The 22,876-nt window shown below is 44.4% G+C and overlaps 1 protein-coding gene across 1 annotated transcript in view; it reads right to left on the bottom strand.

The window, feature by feature from the left end:
• Positions 1–2,273: 2,273 nt before the first annotated feature.
• The window catches only part of ZDHHC8 (zDHHC palmitoyltransferase 8), a 71,301-nt gene continuing 50,698 nt past the window's right edge, over positions 2,274–22,876 (bottom strand). The window contains exons 3-11 of the mRNA XM_060683836.2: positions 19,272–19,429; positions 15,812–15,984; positions 15,572–15,674; positions 13,943–14,034; positions 12,092–12,224; positions 9,401–9,506; positions 8,570–8,679; positions 6,235–7,271; positions 2,274–3,793 (exon numbers count right to left, since the gene is read on the bottom strand). Coding sequence (XP_060539819.2) covers positions 3,607–3,793; positions 6,235–7,271; positions 8,570–8,679; positions 9,401–9,506; positions 12,092–12,224; positions 13,943–14,034; positions 15,572–15,674; positions 15,812–15,984; positions 19,272–19,429 — 2,099 coding nt within the window. The 3' untranslated portion in view covers positions 2,274–3,606. The remainder of the gene's footprint in view (positions 3,794–6,234; positions 7,272–8,569; positions 8,680–9,400; positions 9,507–12,091; positions 12,225–13,942; positions 14,035–15,571; positions 15,675–15,811; positions 15,985–19,271; positions 19,430–22,876) is intronic.

The following is a 22,876-nucleotide window of genomic DNA, read 5'->3' as shown; positions in this document are numbered from 1 at the left end:
GAAGGGAAGTGAAACCCATTTAAGGGCTTCATGAGCTCTCTGGAGAACTCGCTACAACCAAACCACACAACAATGGATGAATGGGAGAAACACACCTCCCACCGTTGGGAAGCTTACCGTAAATCAAGGAAGCAAACTAAAACACCGAGCTTGCAAAATCCAAAATGAGCCCAAAATGAATTTAAACATAAATCCAAAACATGAACCTGAAATATATCTTCACTAGAATTTCCTGAAATCTGTTTTAATCACCTTGGAGCATGCAGTGGTGGTTCTATCCGGTTTGGGTAAACTGGTAGCGGCGGCTGCGGGAGACTCCGCCCACCCGTCCGGACATCATCACGTCCCGTTTTTGACCCTCTGCACATGCGCGGAAGGCTCTCACATTTGCGAACCGGTAGCGAAGGTAAGCGCATACCACCCCTGCATCCTTGGAGTGGTGATGTTATCATTTTGGTGACGGCGTTGGTTGATATTAACCGGGGAATTTGGAATGCATGTTGGTTGGTTTTTACTAGGTGTAACTACAGACAGTCCTCGACGTATGGCCACGACTGAGCCCCAAACCTTTGTCGCTAAGTGAGACAGTTGTGAGTTTTACCCCCATTTTACGACCTTTCTTTGCCACAGTTGTTAAGCGACTCACTGCCGTTGTTAAGTTAGGAACAGGGTGGGTGAAATAAATCTGGCTTCACCCGTTGATTTTGTTCACCCAAAGGTTGCAAAATGGGACCACATGATCCTGGGAAACTGCAACCGTCATAAATACGAGTCAGTTGCTGAGTGTCTGAATTTTAGCCACGTGAACCCTGGGGATGCTACAATGGTCGTAAGTGTGAAAAAAATGGGCATGCCGCTTTTTTCAGTGCCGTTGTTAACTTTCAACGGGCACTAAAAGAACTGTTGTAAGTTGAGGACTACAGGTAAACATTTTGAGGATGAAATGCGAAATAATTTATGCTGGAGAGTCAGTGCTGGTCAGAATCGATTGGAGAAAGATCTACAATTCCCACTTCTGAAAAATGCAGTTTCGTTTTGCTTGGCATGGAGGAAAGAGTCGTAACGCATTTGGTACCCTGATCTGGTTCTCACAGGAGAACATTTTCCTTCTTTCCAGAACAAACTGCAACTCGTGTCCAAGTGATTGTAACGACAACATTTGCACTAAGGGATCCATTCCCTCCCTGCCCTCCTAGCTCTTCCATGCCACACACACACACATACACACACACACCAAATTTGGCAAAAAAGGGCAAAAAACCCAAACAAACCCCAAACTAGGGATGGGATTCTACCGGTTCAGACCGGTTCGGGAGAATCGGTAGCTCCAATGATCAGCTGGGAGCGAACCGCTTCATCCCTACGATCAGCTGGGCCCACCCACCTGCCTGCGCTATTTTCCTACCTTTATCTTCTCAGCTGATTCGCGTGGCAGAACAGATTGCCGCGCCTCAACTGTGTTTCTCCTTAACGCGGAAGTTAAGATTTCTTCAAACTGCGCACGCACGCGCAGCGAAGCGCGCGATCACCGAACCAGTTGTTAAACCAAGAGGATCCCACCACTGCCCCAAACCCACAATATTTTTAACACCGTGATCTTTTGCAGCATTCAGTCTTGAAAGGCAGTCACTCAACTTTATATATATATATATATATAAAGTGTTTTTCTATCGAGGCACCTGGTCTACCCCAGCATGTGGGAGGGAGCGTACTGCATCCCTTTCGCCTTTCATCTCCAATCCAGGAGCCCTCAAGCAGTCGCATTCACGACAAACCATTTTATACCAAATTTATATTTCTTATTTCTTTATCAGCGAAATATAAATTTGATATATATATATATATAATTATTTAAGGCCATTATGCTAAGTATCGGCATTCTAAATATACTACTTCTATTTTCTGCTTGTTTTCTAAACTGAAATATGAGATTAATTTACACCGAAGGGGAGAGGCAGAACGACGAAGGGAAGACTTTCTAACTTTCGAGGAGAAATATTTAGAATTTTTGTAAACAGTTTTTGTAGAGCACTTTTCTTTCGCAAGTTCTCTTTCGGATCGGCTCTTAAATCTAGCGACCAGAGGTCTTGCTGTCTCCCTGGATATTCCGTTTGTCCATCTGTCAAACAGGCCACCAATGTGTCTCCTGCAGACGTGCGTTCAGCTGACTGGCACACACAATCACACATGCGCACGCATACACACGGACACACATCGCGAAATTTCAACAGATCAAAAGAAATACCTTGCGTCGAGATTATACACGCTGCTGCACCAGTGCAAGACAATTTAACACCGTTTCACAGCCCCCAGGAGCAGGAGAGTTGGAAGGAGTATGGCTGTTTTAAAATCATAAGTTACCTTCTCAAATATTTTGATTTTTTTCCCCTTCAAAAGAAGGACAGGGTTACTGGTAATATTTGAAAATCCACCTAGAATTGTCCAAAGGGGGGGGGGATGAAAGTCCCTTATTTGCGCAACTCTTCATGGGAGCATTATTGTTTTCAGATGTTTCAGCAGATGGTAAGAAGATGGCTAGAAAATCGTCCCAATTCTTGGCCCAAAGGATGGCGACTAAGAGACTGAACATGACTCGGAGGTCTAGTGGCATCCATCAACCTTCCTTCGGTAGATTAGGTTTCTCATGAGTGTATGCGTATGAATTCCCCACTCATCCTAACAGGAGGAAGATGTATGTCTGGCCCAAAGCATGGATGCGCAAACCTGATTCCTTTCGGCCACCTCTGAAATTTATTAAGAAGACCACCACTGGTAAGGAAATGGTTGAGGATCCAGAAGACTATAAATTAGGTAGCACTTGCTTGCCTCAAACGCAGGTCTTCTGAGATTTGTATAGATCACATATGGGCTGAGAAGAGAAAACCAGAAACTTATTGTATTCCATCACTTCTTCCTCATGAGTTCCATCTCCTCTCCCTCATGAGTTCCATCTCCTCTCCCTCATGAGTTCCATCAACTCTTCCTCATGAGTTCCATCACTTCTTCCTCATGAGTTCCATCAACTCTTCCTCATGAGTTCCATCACTTCTTCCTCATGAGTTCCATCAACTCTTCCTCATGAGTTCCATCCCTCATGAGTTCCATCACTTCTTCCTCATGAGTTCCATCACTTCTTCCTCATGAGTTCCATCTCCTTTTTCTCATGAGTTCCATCAATTCTTCATCTTGGCCAGCCTGGAGACTTGAAGCAGGGGTGGAGGAGAAAACAAAAGGTCTAAGGACAGGATGGGATGGACAAAGACAAATGCACAATGGTTTTTCACCATTGTTTGACATAGCAGACATTGTTGGTGGTAGATGGGTCAGTTTGTCCAGGAAGTATCCAACGAGCTGTGCCAAGTGCATCATCCTTTGAAGGATAAGCCTACAGCTGGCCTTGGCCAGCAGAGGAGGACCTCCATGTTGCCTTTTCAAAATGGTTGGGGGTGGGGAATCATAAATCCAGCCATAAAGTAATACAGAGCAGACACCCTCAGTTGGTTTCCTCCTTCTGTTCCTGTTGGATCTTCACAGTGTATGTAGCTCCACAGATGGACTTGCAGGGGGTGTCTTCTTTCTCCCATATTCTTACTCTTCTCATTTTGTTTACACTGAAATTTCATAAGTTGTTCCGCCCACCCCAGAGACTTTCTTAACATTTGAGTGTCTAGCTGGACTCACAGGAGCTTGGACACTAGAAGTTGAGCCTATTCGACACTCGACTCTGGAAAGACCCTTTGGCTGTCCATTGATTTTACTGTGAGGGCTCTTCAGCGGGACGTCCTCCCTGTGGCTGGAAGAAAGAGAAGATCCAAAGTTAGTAGGCAGAAAACAAGGGATTTTATACAGGTACCATGTTTCCCCGAAAATAAGACATCCCCTGATAATAAGCCTAATTGGGATTTTCAGTGCATGCACTAAAATAAGCCCCCCCTCTGGAAAAAAGCCCTTCTGAAAATATTTAACCACATGTGCAGCCGGCACCCACCATTTCCTCTGGTTAGGTTTAGGGAAACAGAGCTGGAAATCAGGTAAGATGGCAAGAGGAGCCCCGTCTTGCTCCACAGGCCCCAAAATAATTTATTATTTATTTTATTTTATTTTATTGAATTTGTATACCGCCCTACTCCCGAAGGACTCAGGGCGGTGAACAGCCATAGAATAAAACATATAAATACAAAATTTAAAATAGAATAAAACGAATTAAATAATGTGGCTGAACAAATTTAAAACCCCAATAATTTAAAACCAAATTTAAAATTTCCATTTAAAAAGGGGAAAGACTTAGGTCAGGCCAGCCTGATGAAACAAGAAAGTCTTGAGCACGCGACGGAAGGTACGCAGATCCGGGATCCTCCGTATCTCCGGGGGGAGCTCATTCCAGATAGTAGGTGCCCCCACAGAGAAGGCTCTCCCCCTGGGGGCCGCCAGTCGACATTGTTTGGCCGACGGCACCCGGAGGAGCCCCTCTCTATGGGAGTGTACTGTCGGTGGGAGGCTATTGGTGGTAGCAGGCGGTCCCGTAAATAACCAGGTCTAAGCCATGGAGCACTCTAAAGGTGATAACCAAAACCTTGAAGCGCACTCGGAAGACCACCGGGGAGGTCTAATAAGACCTCCCCGAAAATAAGGCCAACCGCTTATTTCGGGGTTCAAAAAAAAATAAGACAGGGTCTTATTTTCGGGGAAACACGGTAGTCCTTGACTTGCAACCCCAATTGAAACCGGAATTTCTGCAAAGCAGCTGTTAAGTAAATCACACCCAGTTTTGTGAGTCTTTTTTTTTTGCTACGGGTGTTCTGCAAATCACTTGCGGTTGTTAACGCCAGTTTATTTTATTTATTTATTTTTTCAACTTGTATACCACCCTTCTCCCCAGGGGGACTCAGGGCGGTGGACAGCCAAACTTAAAACACATATAGTACAAAAGTTCAGAAAAAACTAAAATAAATTAAATCATCGGCATTTCCAATTTAAAATCCCGTATCAAAAGTGGTTAGATTCTGCGCAGCAGCACCGGGGATTTGTCAAAACTATGTGATTAATCCATCATAGCGATTTTACACAACTAGCATGTTTCCCTGAAAATAAGAACAGGTCTTATATATATAAAAGTATATGTATAAAAGATATAGTAGAAATAAGGGAGGAAAAAATGTATAAGTATGAAATTCTTGACTGATGAGAAACTGTTGAAACAGAAAAGGTGTTAAAGCTTTCTTTTTGTTTTTAAAAAATGTTTAATAATATTTTTTTTTTAAAAAAAAGAAAGAACAGGTCTTATATTAATTTTTGCTCCAAAAGAGGCATTAGGGCTTATTTTCCGGTTAGGTCTTATTTTCAGGGAAATACGGTACTAAATGCATCCGTCTGGCTGACGATCTTAACTGGGGCTTATTTTTGGGGTAGGGCTTATATTACGAGCATCTGGAAAAAATCATGCATGGCTTATTTTCCAGTTGGGTCTTATTTTTGGGGGAAACGCAGTAAAATAGCAAATCCTTTTGCATTACTACTCTTTTGCATTTAAGTATTTAATGACTATGGGCCCCACAGTTTAAGGATTGATATTATGGATATTATAGTATAGTTAGGCCATGCTGGGTTTTGTATGTCATGTTGACAGATTGGGATTCCAAATTGTGAGTTTAACATCTGCAAGTTGACCACCAAGCTCAGAGAGCACCAAGGACTCCACAGCCGCCTTCCTCTTCCTTGTCCACCTCTTCCTCCATTCCAGAACCCCCCACCCCCTCCTAGCACTGATGACGTTACCTAGTTTGGTAATGAAATGTCTGCAAGAAAACCACCAAGCTCAGAAAGGACCAAGGACCCCAAATGTTAAAATCTACTCTTCTATTTAAGAAATATATATAATTAAGCAACCCATTTCACATCCTCATTGGATCTAAGTGCTGAAATCTGAAACTTCATACTTACGTCTACTAGCCAGCCTTAAGTTACTTTATGTGCAGTGTGCTTTCTAGTGTGATACTCTTAAATATTGGATGAGTCCAGGGAATTACATCCTATTTCTGAGTAACAAACTAGTTTATAATCTAGTCTTGACTTAACTCTCATTTCCAGGTAATTTAATAAGTGCACATATACATTTTTTGAGACCTTCTCCCATTGGCTGAAAACCATCCAGAAATGTTAAAAAACGATCCACAGGTGGAACTCTGCACCCGGTTTTCTCACACACAACTGCAGCTACGCTAAAACTCTCCATACCTTGCAGGGCCTATGGACTGGGCTTCTGTTAGCTCCATCGTGTTAACAAAGGAGACGGATTTTGGAGCCCCGTAGGAGGGAGACCGGGGGATCCCACCGGGAGACGAAGGAACTTGGTGGCTTGGCGATTTGTAGGAGCCGTTGCTCATCCTGCCCTGCAGTGCCTGATGGGCTTGGATGTTGTTATTGGCTAGGTCTGCTTGGAGAGAAGGTGTGGAAGTCCTTGACACTCGGGTCATGGCGCTGGAGAGGGAAGAAACAGACGTCTGTAAAGCCGGATTGCGTGCGCTGAAGCTGCTGTGGGGCATTAAATTGTCTCTGGAGCCGTATCTCAAGACTAAGCTACGGGGATCGTCCGAGAGCAGGCTGACTTGCTGAAGGCTGTAAGAACTCGGGGTGTCATACACCCCCGAATCTGCAAACACGGAGTCTGGGTGAGAGTGCAGGAGCTTCTCTCTCTCCTCCATCTCCTTCCTTTCTTGGATGGACGCCATAATGGTTTTTGACAGGTTGTCGTAGCGGACTGGAGAGGGGTCTCGCGGGTGCGGGGTCGGCCCACCCTGCCCGGGGCTAAAGGTCTGGGGAGACGGGCGCTGGAGTTCCCTTCCCCGCAGATGGCACATTTTGGCAGACAAATATGGCGAGTGGTATCCGACGGAGCCCACCGCGGCGTGCGCGATGCACCGCTTCCCGGCTGGGGAAATGGGGTTGAGCAAACTGTCGTAGGATAAGCTCCCGTTCCTGTTGGAGAGAGAGTTGGGGGCGAAGATGCTTTTGTAGGGGGTTGAGGTCGCCCCTTCGGATTTCATGGAATGGAGGGGCAGTTTCTCGGGGCCTCTCCGGACACCCGTTTTCAGACTGAGGGATCTGGAGTTGGCGGCGAAAGAATCGGCTTGGAGCGGAGAAGACTGATAGGTCTTGTGAAGAGAACTCTTCCGATAGTTGGGGAGCTCCATGCTCGGCTCGGATTGATAATCCAGGCTGCTGTCATTGTCATCGGCCAGGGAGCTCTGCCGGAGTCCTTCCTGGAGGGAGATCTGGGAGGAAAGAAGAAAGGGTCAGATGGAGCTGCTGTCGGCTCTCGTGGGTTAACCAGACAGGAAACATAACCTAATTTATCTTTATTGTAAGGCTACCTTAGCAGAATCTTGCAAGTCTGAAAGTACAAATCTCCCGCTCTTTTTTAGCCTGATAAGCTAGAGATGATCCTTTCTGAGTTTCTGCCTTTGCCCTTTATGTAGCTGCAGGCTATGTCATCTCTAATTATTCCCTAGGCAACCTATCTTCTCCTGTATTCCCAGATCATTCCCACATACCACAACATCAGTGGAAGCAACTTATTTCTTTCACCCTCTCTCTGTTTGTCTGTCTGTCTGTCTCTGTCTCTCTCTCTTGCCTCTCTGTGTGTCTCTGTGTCTTTCTTTCTCTCTCTCTCTCGTCTCTCTCTCTGTGTCTCTGTTGTCTGTCTCTCTGTCTCTGTCTCTGTCTCTCTTGCCTCTCTCTGTGTCTGTCTGTCTGTCTCTTTTGTCTCTCTCTGTGTATCTCTGTTTCTCTCTCTCTCTCTCTTGTCTGTCTTTCTATGTGTCTGTCTTTCGTTCTCTGTCTATTTCTCTCTCTCTGTCTCTCTCTGTGTGTCTCTCTCTATTTATCTCTGTGTGTTCGTGTCTCTGATTGTCTCTCTGTCTCTCTTTCTCTCTCTGTCTCTCTTTCTGTATCTCTTTCTCTCTTTCTCTTTCTCTCTCTGTCTGTGTCTCCCTCTCTCTGTTTGTCTCTCTGCCTCTCTTTTTCTTTCTGTATCTCTCTCTCTCTCTCTCATCCAAGGAACAAATCCCTGGAAAAAGATTAATGAGCCATTACAGAGCTTTCTTTAAATGGCCTTTTCATTGGTACTGTGGCCTCATTGTTGAAAATGACAAAGGACAATGGTTAAAGGCTTGCTTCTGGAGAGGAAAAGGAGTAATAACCATAACATAACATAAGATAACATAACATAACATAACATAACATAGCATAGCATAGCATAGCATAGCATAGCATAGCTCAGCGCAAGCACAAGCACAAGCACAAGCACAAGCACAAGCCAAGCCAAGCCAAGCCAAGCCAACACAACACAACACAACACAAAAACACACAGCACAACATCTTTTTCAGACACATTAAGTAAAGACCTGGCTGAGAAACACTGTTCGATCTGCTATCATTCCACCGTAATTTTTATTTTGACCCAAGGAAAAGGCAATTACATAGACAGAACATATTTCAAGATAGTTTGAAGTTGGACACTTTGTTTCATCGGGTCAAACCTGAGATTCAGCCTGCAACCATGCCATCTTACCTGCTCAGATGTTCCATGATAGTGGACTTTAGAGTTGTTGCTGAAAGCAGGGCGATATTTGTACATGGCAGGTGTGGGAGGACTCATCAGTTTGGGAGAAAGGCTGCTCTCTGGAAAAAAAAAGAAGAAGAAAAAGAAAACAAGCCATGGTTTATGGCACGCCCAAACCATGATTGAGTTTCACATCACCTATAATATAAATGGCTTGCTTAAGGCTTAGCACACTATGTAAATCCAGCTACTGAATTTTTTAAATCTGAGTTTACGGCTTAGGGCAGGGGTCTGCAACCTTAAACACTCAAAGAGCCATTTGGACCCGTTTCCCACAGAAAAGAAAACACCGGGAGCCACAAAACCCTTCCCGTGCCTGACTATTTCTTGAGCGGCCACAAAACTAGCATACGTAGTTGAATTAAACATTCTGTTTTCTTCTGAAACTTTTTTCTTCTCTTGGATTTATCCATGGTTGGCCTACCGGGGGTTGAAAAGCTCAATAAATCGCGTGCCGGTGGGTGTCGCACATTGGCAGTTGTGACGCATATTTTGAGTGACAGGGAGCCGCAGCAGAGGGGTGAAAGAGCCACATGCGGCTCCAGAGGCACGGGTTACTGACTCCTGGCTTAGGGTGTTATATGGACCCAGTCAATGATGGCTTAGTCAGTAAACCGTAGTTGAACAAACTATGGCTTAGTTTCTATGAATCCAAGAGTTTCTGCATTACGGGTTAAACCAGTCATGAGATTTTTCACCAGAAAGAAGGTTTTAAAAGAGAGAAATTCCATACGTTCAGTTAAAAAAAAAGAAAAGAAAAGAAAAGATCAAATATTGTACCTTCGGTGCTTCCCAGTTCGCTGTATTTACTGGAATCCCCTTTGGGTGGAAGTGGAGGCTGTATATCCATGGTATTTTCGTCCAGTGCTTCAAGGCTAATTTTAGACTGAAAACAATCGCAAAACAAAGTTAGGCGTTGCCGAGCGGTCTATTCTAACCCTTAAATCATGCATCTCCCCCCCCCCCGAAAGATGTCTCCACACCGGTGGTGAAATGTAAAATTTGTTACGGTTCTGTGGACATGGTTTGGTGGGGGGTAATGTGACTGAGTGGGCATGGCCAACTTTTTTTTTTTTACTTTTAAAAGCATTTTTTCTACAACCTCTTCAGCCGAAGAGGTTGTAAAAAAAATGCTTTTAAAAGCCTCTGACGATCCCAGCTAAGTTGCCTGATCGTCAGAGGCTTCTTTTTCTTTTAAAAGCCTCTGACGTTCCCAGCTGAGTTGCCTGATCATCAGAGGCTTTTTTTTTCTTTTAAAAACATTTTTTCTACAACCTCTTCGGCCGAAGAGGTTGTAAAAAAAAAATGCTTTTAAAAGCCTCCAACGATTAGGCAACTCAGCTGGGATCGTCAGAGGCTTTTAAAAGCATTTTTTCTACAACCTAGAGGTTGTAGAAAAAATGCTTTTAAAAGCCTCTGACGATCTCAGCTGAGCCGCGTGATCATCAGAGGCTTTTTAAAAAACTTTTAAAAGCATTTTTTCGGCCGAAGAGGTTGTAGAAAAAATGCTTTTAAAAGCCTCTGACGATCCCAGCTAAGTTGCCTGATCGTCAGAGGCTTCTTTTTCTTTTAAAAACATTTTTTCGGCCGAAGAGGTTGTAGAAAAAATGCTTTTAAAAGCCTCTGACGATCCCAGCTGAGTTGCCTGATCATCAGAGGCTTTTTTTTTCTTTTAAAAACATTTTTTCGGCCGAAGAGGTTGTAGAAAAAATGCTTTTAAAAGCCTCTGACGATCTCAGCTGAGCCGCGTGATCATCAGAGGCTTTTTTAAAAACTTTTAAAAGCATTTTTTCGGCCGAAGAGGTTGTAGAAAAAATGCTTTTAAAAGCCTCTGACGATCTCAGCTGAGCCGCGTGATCATCAGAGGCTTTTTTAAAAACTTTTAAAAGCATTTTTTCGGCCAAAGAGGTTGTAGAAAAAATGCTTTTAAAAGCCTCTGACGATCTCAGCTGAGCCGCGTGATCATCAGAGGCTTTTTTAAAAACTTTTAAAAGCATTTTTTCGGCCGAAGAGGTTGTAGAAAAAATGCTTTTAAATTTTTTTTTTAAAAAGCCTCTGATGATCGCACGGCTCAGCTGGGCATGGGGGGGGCAGGGATTTTTGCTACTGGTTCTCTGAACCACCCGCCGCCATCGCTACTGGATCGTGCAATCTGGTCCGAACTGGGAGCATTTCACCTTTGCTCTACACACTGTGCAGGATAACAGCGGTTTTCACACATTGTGTTAAACTGCAGCATTGCTGGTTCAGTTTGAGCTTAGCCAGCCTATGAAAACAGCCACTGTGTTTTCATTCTGGCTTATGGTTTAATATGTTGCTGAACCCATCCAGGTGAGACTTGTTCAACAAACCATGGTTAAGCAAATCACCGCTTAGTGAAGTCTAAGAAGCTTGGCTAAGAGCCCGTTTGGTCTAGTGGGTAAGGCATCAGGCGAGAAAGCAGAGCATGAGTTCTAATCCTGCCTTAGGCATGAAAGCCAGTTGGGTGACTTTGGGCCAATCACCAGGAGATTGGGAGTTCTAGTCCCGCTTTAGGCATGAAAGCTGGTTAGGTGACCTTGGCCCAATCCCTCTCTCTCAACCCGCCTGACCTCACAGGGTTATTGTTGTGGGGAACATAGGAGGAGGAAGGAGTGTTATATATGTTGGCCACCTTGAGTTATTTATAAAAATAAGGAAGGCAGGATACAAACAAATAAATGTAAAGAAATACAGCAATCCGGCACCTAGAATTTTTGCTTTGCAGGGATTGAAACCTGAAATAAATGATTAACTTTGATTTCAGCCTGGAGGGACCAGATTCACCTATCATGCTAGATCAGTGATGGCTAACCTTTTTGCCATCGCGTGCCAAAAGCGGGGGGAGCGCAGGGGTGTCGCATGTGCATGTGCCCACACCCAGAATTCGGTGCACCCCTCCCCACCGTGCATGTGTGTGCGACCCCCCCGGGCTCTCCCTGCTATTAGCACGTGATGGCACAGTGGGACCGGAAGGCCCCTTTTTCACCTCTCCAGGCTCCAGAGCCTTTCTAGGAGCCTGGGGAGGGCAAAAACAGCCTTCCCCAACTCCCCTGAAGGCCCTCCGGAGGCCGGAAACGGCCCATTTCCCGACTTCCGGTGGGCCCGGAAGGCCCAAAAATCAGCTGGCCTGCATGCGCATGTGCGCTGGAACTGAGCTAGGGCAACACTCACGTGCCCAGAGATATGGCTCCGCGTGCCATCTGTGGCACGCGTGCCATAGGTTTGCCATCACGATGCTAGATCATATCTTAGCTTGTCTGGCTTTGGCTTAACATGTTGTACAAACCCAGCTAGTACAAATTAATTAACCCCTAGGGTTTAAAAAGCATGTTTTATGAATTCAGCCCAACGTAGCTAAGTCTTATGGAACTCTTTCACCAGGAAAACATGGAAACCGATCTCTATATGGATGGATCCCAGGTAAAAGATAGCTCATAAGGAATGCTTCACCTTGCTCTGGTTGAGGTTGGCTTGAACCCCGTTGTCACTTATTTTGACGGTGATCTGTCGCTCCTTTAGATCCGGCCTCAGGAAAGGGGGCTTCACGCTTACCATCTCTTTCTTCTTGGGATCCACAATGTACCTGCAAGATCACGGGATCTTGAAACGTCCGCTTTTCATTAAAAGATACCGCCTCATGAGTGCTGCAGGTGGCTTACACAAAGGAACAACTAATGAGCAACTAAGAGTGGAAGTTAAGAGTGCTTCTAAAGAAATAAAAATATATACCAGCGCAACTAATCATCTACAAGGCGGGATCATCTGAAGGAACGCCATTTTGGTGTGAAAGGCCACAGACAAAGGCTTCGCGGGTGATGAAGTCATGTGATAGTAGCGTCTGCATTTCCTGCGTTGGATCAGGAAAGCACATCTTCCTCCTTCTGTCCTGGCCACTTATTACCGAGGCACGATTGAGAACGTTTTAACAAACTGCATCAATGTTTGGTTTGGTTTGGTGGCAGCAATGCCTCAGATAGAAAGTCCATACAGAGAGTGGTAAGGACAGTGGAGAAGATTACAGGAAGCTTGCTTCCTGTTATTCAGGATACTGTTTATAAGCTCTATGTTCTTAGAGCTCGAAGCATGATTAGAGACCCCACACAACCACTTCAGGGTCTGTTTCTGTCGCTCCCATCTGGGAGGAGGTTTCAAAGTATTTCTAGCAGGACTACCAGATTCTGCAACAGCTTTGTTCCCTAGGCCCTCCGTCTGCTAAACTCGCAGGATTCGTTTTTCTCGTCATGTACATGTATACATCCAAACTAGACTGTGTTGTTCCTCTGTGTCATATAATATATGTGGGTATACATACATAACTTTGTATTTATTTATTTATTTTGTCACGTTCATGTAGTGTATATTGGAGGGGATGACTCTTTGAGAGCTGCATGCAACAAAATTTCATTTTAATGTATGCCGATTAGTCTACATTCAAAGTGACAGGAAAGTTATTCTATTCCATTCCATTCCATTCCATTCCATTCCATATTTTCTATTCTATTCTATTCTATTCTATTCTATTCTATTCTATTCTATTCTATTCTATTCTATTCTATTCTATTCTATTCTATTCTATTCTATTCCATTCCATTCCATTCCATATTTTCTATTCTATTCTATTCTATTCTATTCTATTCTATTCTATTCTATTCTATTCCATTCCATTCCATTCCATTCCATTCCATTCCATTCCATTCCATTCCATTCCATTCCATTCCATATTTTCTATTCTATTCTTTTTTTTTTTTTTTTTTAATTTGATTTATATGCCGCCCTTCTCCGGAGACTCAGGGCGGCTTACAATGCGTTAAGCAATAGCCTTCATCCTTTTGTATATTTATACAAAGTCAGCTTATTGCCCCCACAAACTGGGTCCTCATTTCACCTACCTTAGAAAGGATGGAAGGCTGAGTCAACCTTGAGCCTTGGCGAGATTCGAACCCTGCAGTAATTGCAGGCAGCTGGTCTTAAGCAGCTTAATAACAGGGTGCCTTAAACCCTTGTACTACCAAGGCTCTATTCTATTCTATTCTATTCTATTCTATTCTATTCTATTCTATTCTATTCTATTCTATTCTATTCTATTCTATTCTATTCTATTCTATTCTATTATTATTCTATTCTGTTAACACACCAAGGTGCCCAAGGCAGAGGTTAACATCTGCATCTATCATTTGTACAGATTCAAAATATATAATCCATAGATCAGTGAAGACCAGCTGGTCCAGTCCCCAAGCTGTCATCCCCACAAACCCAGCATTGGTTAATGAACCATCTTCTGTGCTTCTCCTTAGATCTCACCTAGGAGCCAGGGGGCTGCAAAGGACATGTTCCACGTTCCCACAGCATCCTTGAGTAAAAGGATTGACTCCTCCACGGAACTTACCCGTCACCTGGAATTAAAAACAAGGAAGGCAGTTTGAAAAAGGAAAGGAACCTACCATTGGGAAGTGGAGAAAGGCCTTGGGAGGTGGAGGAAGGAGATGCTGCCTATGGAACGGTCAGATAAGAGGCAGCATAGCCCACAGCTGGGTAGTGGAGGGGGCAAGAGATTCAGAAGGGACCCTCCCTAGTTTCTTGGGCTGTAAAAGAGAGAGGGGGGGAGGATTGTACAGGTAGTTCTGGACTTATGACCACAATTGAGCCCAAAATTTCTATGGTTAAGCGAGACAGTTGTTCAGTGAGTTCTGACCCATGTCACGACTTTTCTTGCTACAGTTGTTAAGCGAATGGCTGTATTTGTTAAGTGGGTCACACGGTTGTTAAGCGAATCTGGCTTCCCCGTAGACTTTGCTTGTCAGGAGGTCGCAAAAGGGGATCGCGTGACCCACGGGACACACCAACGCTCATCTGAATCTTGATCATGTGACCACGGGGATGCTGCAGTGGTTGCAATGGCAAAAAAAAACAAAAAACGGTCCTAGGTCACTTTTTTCGGTGCCGTTGTAACTTTGAACGGTCACTAAACGAACTCTGTTGTACGTCAAGGGCTACCTGTACTTTCAGATTTGCACGATTCTATCAGTTAGCTTTATAATAAAAGAAAACTAGCTGATCTTATTTTATTTCCTCTCTGGTCCACCTGGAAGTCTGATACCCCGGTTATGCTGCTGCTTCTCCTCCTCCTCCTCCTCCTTTCTTCTTCTTCTCTTCATCCTCCTTCTCCTTCCTCCTCCTCTTCCTCCTTTTCTTCTTCTTCTCCTTCTTCTTCTCCTTTTTCTTCTTCTTCCTTCTTCTTCTTCTCCTCTTCCTCCTCCTCCTCCTCCTTTCTTCTTTTCATCCTCCTTCTCCTTCCTCCTCCTCTTCCTCTTCATCATCATCTTCTTCTTCTTCTCCTTTCTTCTTCTTCTCCTCTTCCTCCTCCTCCTCCTTTCTTCTTCTCTTCATCCTCCTTCTCCTTCCTCCTCCTCTTCCTCCTTTTCTTCTTCTTCTTCTTCTTCTTCTTCTTCTTCTTCTTCTTCTTCTTCTCCTCCTCCTCCTTTTTTCTTCTTCTTTCTTCTTCTTCTCCTCTTCCTCCTCCTCCTTTCTTCTTCTCTTCCTCCTCCTTCTTCCTCCTCCTCCTTTCTTCTTCTTCTCTTCATCCTCCTTCTTTCTCCTCCTCCTCCTCCTCCTCCTCCTCCTCCTCCTCCTCCTCCTCCTCCTTCTTCTTCTTCTCCTCCTCCTCCTCCTTCTTTTTCTTCTTCTTCTTTCTTCTTCTTCTCCTCTTCCTCCTCTGAAACTCGCTTCACAAATGTTTCAATTAGCCACAGGAATTTTGGGCTCCGTTGTGGTCGTAACACAAGGACTACCCGTAAGTAACACGCCGACAGCCCATGGTTTTTAATCAATTGTGGTCGTATGTTGAGGACTACGTGTATGCTCAACTGCTCTGGCGGGGCAAGGGATAGCAAATGATCCCAGGAGTAAAGTAAGAGGATAGATCGATCTTACCTGCTCGTTGGTTGTGCGTCCTCGGGCCACCAAAACAATGTGGAAAGCAGTCAAGCCAATAACTGGGATGAAGAAGAGCCCAGCGATACACATGACTGTCATTCTGGATGCTGACATTAAGGAAACCCTGCAAATTATTGTGCCGTGGGCACTGGAGTACGGGAGAAAGAATCCCTTTCGTGTTGGCCCAAGTCCCGTCTGGCCGGGTTGAACCCAAAGAGGACCCCAAAAAGAGGATACGTGACGGCGGTATGGGCCACACCCACTTTTTCAGCGTGATGTAAGACATAGATGAGCCCGAAGGTGAACACGCCGACCATGTGGGCACTTAAAGACAGCAAGAAAAGGAAAAAATAGCGGTAGTTTCGTCTTCCGATACAGTTATTAACCCAAGGGCAGTGATGATCAAAATCCTGGTGAGACAACAGGAGAGAGAGGGTAATAAGGCAGGCGTAACTTGGCGTACACAGGAATAATGAGAAATGTAATAATAACAATCACAACAACACTAAACCCTATCAACCTGTCAGACCTCCAAGAACCGGGAAAGACACATAGAGATACTTCTGAGCAAGTCAGAAACGACCCAGCAATAAAACCCAGTTAATAGAAGCCATCCTTCAATCTTGGTTTCACAAGCTGCAGAACTCAAAGACTTGGTTCCACTCCATGGGAAGACGCTGTAAGGCTGTAATTCATGCTAAAGGTTACCCAACTAAGGATTAACTGACATGGGGATCATTTTTGTATTTCTCTTTTTTTCTACGGTGATCATTTTTGTATATCTCATTTTTTCTACAGTGATCATTTTTGTATATCTCGTTTTTTCTACGGTGATCATTTTTGTATATCTCGTTTTTTCTACGGTGATCATTTTTGTATATCTCGTTTTTTCTACGGTGATCATTTTTGTATATCTCGTTTTTTCTACGGTGATTTTTGTATATCTCGTTTTTTCTACGGTGATTATTTTTGTATATCTCGTTTTTTCTACGGTGATCATTTTTGTATATCTCGTTTTTTCTACGGTGATCATTTTTTGTATCTCGTTTTTTCTACAGTGATCTTTTTTTTTTTATTTGATTTATATGCCGCCCTTCTCCGGAGACTCAGGGCGGCTTACAATGCGTTAAGCAATAGCCTTCATCCTTTTGTATATTTATACAAAGTCAGCTTATTGCCCCCACAAACTGGGTCCTCAATTTACCTACCTTAGAAAGGATGGAAGGCTGAGTCAACCTTGAGCCTGGCGAGATTCGATCTTACTTTAATTTTTGTATATCTTGTTTTTTTTCTACGGTGATCATTTTTGTATATCTCGTTTTTTCTACGGTGATCATTTTTGTAAATCTCATTTTTCTACGGTGATCATTTTTGTATATCTCGTTTTTTTTCTCCGTGTTTCACTTTTCTTCTTTATACTGTAACGGCTATTCTAATAGCAAATCCTTCCTAAAAGTGATTGCATTACATTCTTGATTAAATTATCTTTCCATCGATACATAATTTTATGGTACTACTCCCCCAAAAAAGTGGTGTCATTAGCTAGTTTTAGAAAATACACTTTTCCCAAAAGGTTTCCACAATTTTGGCCACTACTGTAGCTTAAATCAGAGCGAATTAAAATTTCCCTCCCCCTCTCCTTTTCTCTTTCCTCCTGCCTTTAGTTTCTCAATGCTTCTTACTTCCCAGTGGCGGTTACTATGTGTGTGAGAGAGAGTGAGAGAGCGCGCAGATTTAAGGGATATATGTGTGACAAAGAGGATTTCCTGATAATAAACCTCCTGCTCCATAAAACACTTCTACTGCCATGACATAAAATCCGATTGTCTTCTCAGCCAATAAATTCTCCTCACTAACCTTCACCCCAGCCATCTCTCTAATGAAGAGAAGTGCGTTTTACAGTTCTGCTCCGGCTGACTCCTTTTAATGAATTTCTCTGCCCGGAGTTTGATTCTCATCTCCTGTTTTTAAACTGCACAACCGACGACGTCAGAGAAAATGATTTTAAAAGACTTTGTTCTCCTGCCAAGTTGGTCAAAATCGTCTCGCAAAGAGGAAAGGAACTTAGAAGCTGCCAGCCAGATGTAGAAAAAGGAAAGAAGTACCTCCTCGCTTAAGAATAAGATATTGGTTGCGTTTGCAACCAGGATTATATTTGTTTCACTTTGTTTGGTTGCTTAAATATCCGGCGAGTGTAATTAAGGCATCTAATTTAACACAGAACATAGAATCATAGAGATGGAAGAGACATCAGTGGCAAGTGGTGAAATGCTACCGGTTTAGACCAATTCGCCTGAACCGGTAGTAATAAAGGCTACTAGTTCGGGCTACTGGTTCGGGCGAACTGTAGAGAAGAGAAGAGCAACCAAGATGCTTAGGGGACTCGAGGCGAAAACATACGATGAATGGTTACAGGAACTGGGCATGGCTAGTCTAGTGAAGAGAAGGACCAGGGGAGACAGGATAGCATCTTCCAATATTTGAGGGGCTGCCACAGAGAGGAGGGGGTCAAGCTATTTTCCAAGGTACCCAAAGGACAGACAAGGAATAATGGATGGAAACCGAACAAGGAGAGATTCAACCTGGAAATAAGGAGGAATTTTCTGACAGTGAGAACAATCAACCGATGGATCAGAAGTTGCCTTCAGAAGTTGTGGGAGCTTCATCCCTGGAGGCTTTCAAGAAGAGACTGGACTGCCATCTGTCAGAAATGGTGTAGGGTCTCCTGCTTGGGTTGGGTGGTTGGACTAGATGACCTACAAGGTCCCTTCCATCTCTGTTACTCTAACTGCCACAATGAAGGCTATTCTTATTCCTCCTTGTTCATTTCTTCATTTGGTTTATACGGCCATCCACCCATCTCACAATGGCATCTCACTTAGACAGCTAACTCCGGGCACACTCGCGACGATATAAAAATGCATGAGAGCAACACCAATCGGCAATAAATGGTTGCTTTGAGTCTCTTTGTCAAGGGCATCAGATGCACAATCACAGTGGTGGCCAAAATTGTGGAAACCTTTTGGGACAAGTGTATTTTTGAGGTTTGATGGCTAATAACACCACTTTTTTGGGGGGGGAGTTTCAAGATAATCCTATTCCACTGCTGGAATGGCCTGGGAACAGCCCAGACCTTCACCCAATGGAAAATCTATGGAGCCCACTGAAGAAACTTGTTAGTCAGAAGCGACCCAGCAATAAAACCCAGTTAATAGAAGCCATCCTTCAATCTTGGTTTCGCATTAGAACAGCTGCAGAACTCAAAGACTTGGTTCACTCCATGGGAAGACGTTGTAAGGCCGTCATTTATGCTAAAGGTTACCCAACGAAGGATTAACTGACATGGTGATCATTTTTGTATATCTCGTTTTTTTCTACGTGTTTCCCTTTTTTTCTTTATACCGTAACTGCTATTCTAATAGCAAATCCTTCATAAAAGTTATTGCATTATGTTCTTGATTAAATGATCTTTCCATTGATATATAATTTTATGGTCCTACTACTCAAAAAAAAAAAAAAAGGGGTGCTATTAGCTAGTTTTAGAAAATACACTTTTCCCAAAAGGTTTCCACAATTTTGGCCACTCCTGTACAAGCCAAATCGCCTTTTAATCAATACTCAAGGGATCGTGTTTAGTTATATATTTCCACAGCCAGCGACAACTCTGTCCGTAAAGGAAAGTCACGCGTGTCCTTACCTCAACGCAGTTGTCGCAAACGCTGCAGTGGGAGCAACGAGGAGGGCGGTAGAAGTGGCAGGTGGCACACCATTTCATCCGAACTTGGATGCCTTTGATCTCCACGTTCTTATAGAGTGGCGCTCGGAAGTCGTCATCTTTATCCTCGTCTTCGTCGGCTGCTCGGAGATCGGACGACACAAAAGAAACGGTTCGATGAGACACAACAACGTTCTCGGTTCAGGCAGTCCTCGACTTTACAACAATCCCAAATTTACGTTGCTAAGTGAGACACGTCTTCGGTGAGTTTTGCCCAGTGGTGAAATCCAATTTTTTTACTACCGGTTCTGTGGGCGTGGCTTGGTGGGCGTGGCTTGGTGGGTGTGGCAGGGGAAGGATACTGCAAAATCCCCATTCCCTCCCCACTCCTGGGGGAAGGATATTGCAAAATCTCCGTTCCCACCCCATTCTTGGGCCAGCCAGAGATGGTATTTGCTGGTTCTCCAAACTACTCAAAATTTCCGCTACCGGTTCTCCCGAACCTGTCAGAACCTGCTGGATTTCACCCCTGGTTTTGCCCCATTTTATAACCTTTCTGGGCACAGCTGTGCAGCGAATCGCTGTGACTTGTTCAGTTAGCCACACGGTTGTTAAGTGAATCCCACACACCCACTTTACGATCTGTTTGTGTTGCTCCCTTCCCTTTAAATTTTACGGTCACTTTTTTTCAGTTCGAACAGTCACTAAATGAATGGTTGTAACCTGAGGACTAGTATAGGTTTTTTTTTCGTCTGCCTCCAGTCTTTAACCATCAATATCCTTGGATGTACCCGGATGGTTGCACGGTGGTCCAATTATGTTCCAGTCATGGTTGGGCTTCAAAATTTTAGCAAGAAGTTCTCTGCCTGGTTGCTGGGTGGGTGTGGCCATGATGGGCGTGGCCTAGTTGGCCTCCTATACCATGGCGGGTGGGGGGGAGGGCATTTTTGCCCTCCCTGGGCTCCGGAGGTTTTCCTTGAGCCTCCAGGAGGACAAAAATGGCCTCCCAGGCTCCGGAGGCCCTCTGGAGGCCGGAAACGGACTTCCCGAAGTTCCGGTGGGCTTGTTTTTTGCCCTCCCCGAGCCTCCGCATGCGCCCTGCACTTAGCTGCATCCAAAACGGGCCGCGTGGGGACTCCTGGGAGGGGCGGGGCAGGGTGGGCTGAGCCAGCCAGAGTAGGATTTGCGGGTTCTCCGAACTGCACAGAATCTTAGCTAGAGGCAGTGGTGGGATTCAGCCGGTTCGTACCACTTCGGGAGAACCAGTTGTTAAATTACTTCAATCCCACCACTGGCTAGAGGTTCTCCTGAACCCCGGCGAACCCCACCCCCCCAGCAGCTCACCCCTAGTTCCAGTTGGTCATTTTTTAACCTTTCGGTCGTGGGAAGCCAGACACAGAGGTCATATTTCTTCAGCCAGATCACCCTTGGAGTACAATGGGCCCTGTTCCTGTGAAAAGCGTATTCCCAACTCAAAGTTGCCAAGACTGCTTACGTGTACATCTGCCAATCCAAAACGCCAGCAGAGCATGCTCCAAACACCCCCACGCAGCTGACAAGGCTCTGAGTCATTGGCCCCAGCAATTACAAATGGCAAAATAACAACAGAAGCATCCAAGGGGATGAATAGCATATTCAGGACCCGAGCATGTACGAAGCTGCCGTGTACGAACCAGGAGGAGGTCAGGAAATCTAGAGACTTATTAAAGTCACAAAATACGTTTCGAGGGCCCGGAGACGCAGCGGAGTGTGGAAAGACAACCAGATGGCAGGTTTTCCATGAGAAGTGCCTTCAAAAAGGACATATCCAGCTAGTCCTCGACTTACGACCACAACTCATTAAAAAAAGGTTCTGTTGCTAATTTTGTGAATTATGCTCTACTTTACGAACTTTCTTGCCACTTGCCACTGCTGTTAAGTGAATCTGGCTTCCTCGAGGACTTTGCTCGCCAGACGTTCGCAAAAAGGGATCACGTGACCCCAGGACATTGCAACCATCATGAATATGAGTCAGTTGGAGCGGTGCGGTGGCCTCGAGGTGGCGCTCTCGCTTCACAATCAGGAGGCTGTGAGTTCGATACTAGGTAGAGGCAGATATTTCTCTTTCTGGGCACACTGCGAATATACCTGCTGAACAAAACTCCGCCCTGGCGACAGGAAGGGTATCCGGCCATTAAAACACATTGCTACCTCCATTCAGTTGCCCAGACTCCACCCCGCAAGGGATGATGGCGTTGTTAAATGGAGATAATAAATATGAGCCAGTTGTCAAGTGTCTGAATTTGGATCACGTGACCACGGGGATGCCGCAATGGTCGTCAGTTTGGAAAATGGTCATAAGTCACTTTTTTCAGTGCCGTTGAAACTTCGAAGGGTCACTGAATGAACTGTTGTAAGTCAAGGACTACCTGTAGCTGGCTGGGGATTCTGATGCAGAATCTAATTCTAATGTCCCTTCTATTCACAGGCATCCCTGTTGTGAAGGAGTGCCACAGATAAATGACCTGAAAGGCATCTAATTTATTCCTCTGCCTGCATTTATTATTGTTATTTCTTTCCAGAAAGATTAATCATTTCTCCTCTCCTCAAAATTTAATCAATTCATCAAGACAGACTGCAGGAGGTGGGATGGCAGAACGTGAGGGGCGGAGTGAAAAGAGGGATCCGCCTAGAATCCCTACGTAGCAGGGGTGAAATCTAAAATTTGTTACTACCGGTTCTGTGGGCGTGGCTTGGTGGGAGGGGTAATGTGACTGGGTGGGCGTGCCCAATTTTTTTTTCTTTTAAAACCATTTTTTCTACAACCTCTTCGGCGAAGAGGTGGTTAAAAAATGCTTTCAAAAGGCTCTGACGATCCCAGCTGAGTTGCCTGATCGGCAGAGGGTTTTTTTAAAAAGCTTCTGCTGATCAGGCAACTCATCTGGGATCATCAGAGGCATTTAAAAGGAAAAAAAAAGGTTTTTTTACTTTTAAAAGCCTTTGAGGATCCCAGCTGAGCCGCACGATCATCAGAGGCTTTTTTTTTTTTACTTTTAAAAGCATTTTTTGCCCGAAGAGGTTGTAGAAAAAATGCTTTTAAAAGTTAAAAAAAAAAAGCCTCTGATGATTGTGCGGCTCAGCTGGGCATGGGGGGGGCAGGGATTTTTGCTACCGGTTCTCCGAACCACCCGCCTCCATCGCTACCGGATCGGGTGATCCGGTCCGAACCAGGAGCATTTCACACCCCTGCTACGTAGCCACAAGCAAATGTAAGTCCAAATGTTCTTGAGTACCGTTGACCTTTAATTAAATCTTAGCAACTTAATCGAGAAGATTCCTGTGCATAGGCCTTTAGCAATAAATCACTTTAATTGAACCTTCTCATGTAATAAAAGTGCTGTTGATATTCCCTGGGCTCTAATGAAAAATACCCAGAAAAAAAAATGATCAAAGGGCAAAGAAAGGAGGAGAAAGAATGTCCCGAAGGTGATTTTTCCAAGAGGCAACTGGACTTTCTGTTTTTTCTTTGAAGGGGTTTCGCTTCTCATCCAAGAAGCTTCTTCAGGTTCTTGGAGAAGAAGCGAAACGCCTTCAAAGAAAAAAACAGA

Source organism: Pantherophis guttatus, chromosome 17 (assembly GCF_059756535.1).
Source record: "Pantherophis guttatus breed Tessera chromosome 17, ASM5975653v1, whole genome shotgun sequence".
In the NCBI taxonomy this organism is placed as follows: domain Eukaryota; kingdom Metazoa; phylum Chordata; class Lepidosauria; order Squamata; family Colubridae; genus Pantherophis; species Pantherophis guttatus.
The sequence above is the reverse complement of the archived record's forward strand: the minus strand, read 5'-3'. Positions and strand labels throughout refer to the sequence as shown.